The sequence below is a fragment of the Propithecus coquereli genome, unplaced genomic scaffold (genome assembly GCF_000956105.1).
Source record: "Propithecus coquereli isolate 6110/MARCELLA unplaced genomic scaffold, Pcoq_1.0 Scaffold110, whole genome shotgun sequence".
Lineage (NCBI taxonomy): Eukaryota > Metazoa > Chordata > Mammalia > Primates > Indriidae > Propithecus > Propithecus coquereli.
Window position 1 is genome coordinate 1,008,032 of NW_012134970.1, and position 1,296 is coordinate 1,009,327.

A 1,296-nucleotide genomic window follows, 5' to 3' on the forward strand; every position below is an offset into this window, starting at 1 on the left:
ACTTTTTAAATTTATTTTTTACTACAAAAGCAATGCATATTTATAACCTTAATACTTAAATGTGTAAAAAGTAAAATCCTTACTCTTATCCCTTCATATCCCACCATATATTGGTACTTATGTATACTTGCATTCTTTAGTTTTTTTTGTTACAGATTCATTATTTAAGGGAATGAGTATACAGCACATTATAATGGAGACGTCTCTGCCATTAGATGCAGTACCTTTTTAAAGCTGATGTCTCAAGGTGATATACTTACTAAATGTGGTTTTCTGATGGAAAACCTGAGAAATGATTGGTTAAGCTCAGAAAGAAGGATAATAGTAATATTTTATCACTCTAAAAATTCAACAGTGTCTAAATATTACACATTTCTTATTCCTGTACATAGTTATTCAGCACTTTTCACCAAACATTTAAAGAGGTAAGGGAAATAGCATATATACAATTAGGATTTATTTTATGGAGAGCTCCTTTTTAAGACTGCTCTCAGAAACTTATTGAGTCTTATCATTGGACATCATCTTTATAGGTCTTTATTATTAGATCCCATGAGTAGAATAGGGACATGTAAAATTCAAAACACTACACTTAATTTTATCATCACCTTTCATAGTTGTGAATTTAATTTGCTATTTACTTTGACATTTATTGAAAATTGCTACTGTATTAAGTCACTTGTTCGATTTTTTCCTCCCTGATGACTTTGAGAACACAATATAAAATGGAAAAATCACATAACCTCTGAGTCTTGTCTTAATCAATATGGCAACAGTATTTTATTTGGAGGACATTCCCAGAAAGTAAGATTCACTCATATTCAGATAACAAAATATATTCCAAGCCCAAATAGCAACTTCTTTGTGTAATTATCACTTTTCTACCCTTTCATTATCTCAAATAGTTTAGACTCTATTTATTTTCTACTGTAAAACTAATTTGAGCATTCTTAACTCATAGTTTAATAAAACAAGGTTTTGGGCTCTTTGTTTTCTGTGTAAAATAAAATAGAAAAAATGGTTGTACTTAGAAGAACTCCTCTCTATTATTTTTGATAATTCTATTTCTTCCAGGGGTTACATCTTCCAAAATCCATACTGTCGGAGATACTTGTGTGATTTATTTTTATACCATAAGTCTTCTTAGTGAATCAGTCATGATTTTAATTTTGATATTTATTTTTTCAATGCCAGAGAGTTGAAAGATAACCTTGGCAGTGATGATCCAGAAGGCGACATACCAGTCTTGTTGCAGGCCGTCCTGGCAAGGAGTCCTAACGTTTTCAGGGAGAAAAG

At 30.8% G+C, this 1,296-nt stretch overlaps 1 protein-coding gene across 1 annotated transcript in view; it reads left to right on the forward strand.

The window, feature by feature from the left end:
* Positions 1 to 1,296, forward strand: part of NIPBL (Nipped-B homolog (Drosophila)) — a 269,747-nt gene that overhangs the window by 118,158 nt on the left and 150,293 nt on the right. Inside the window, 1 exon segment of the mRNA XM_012649432.1 lies at positions 156 to 220. Within this exon segment, the coding sequence (XP_012504886.1) occupies positions 156 to 220 (65 nt within the window).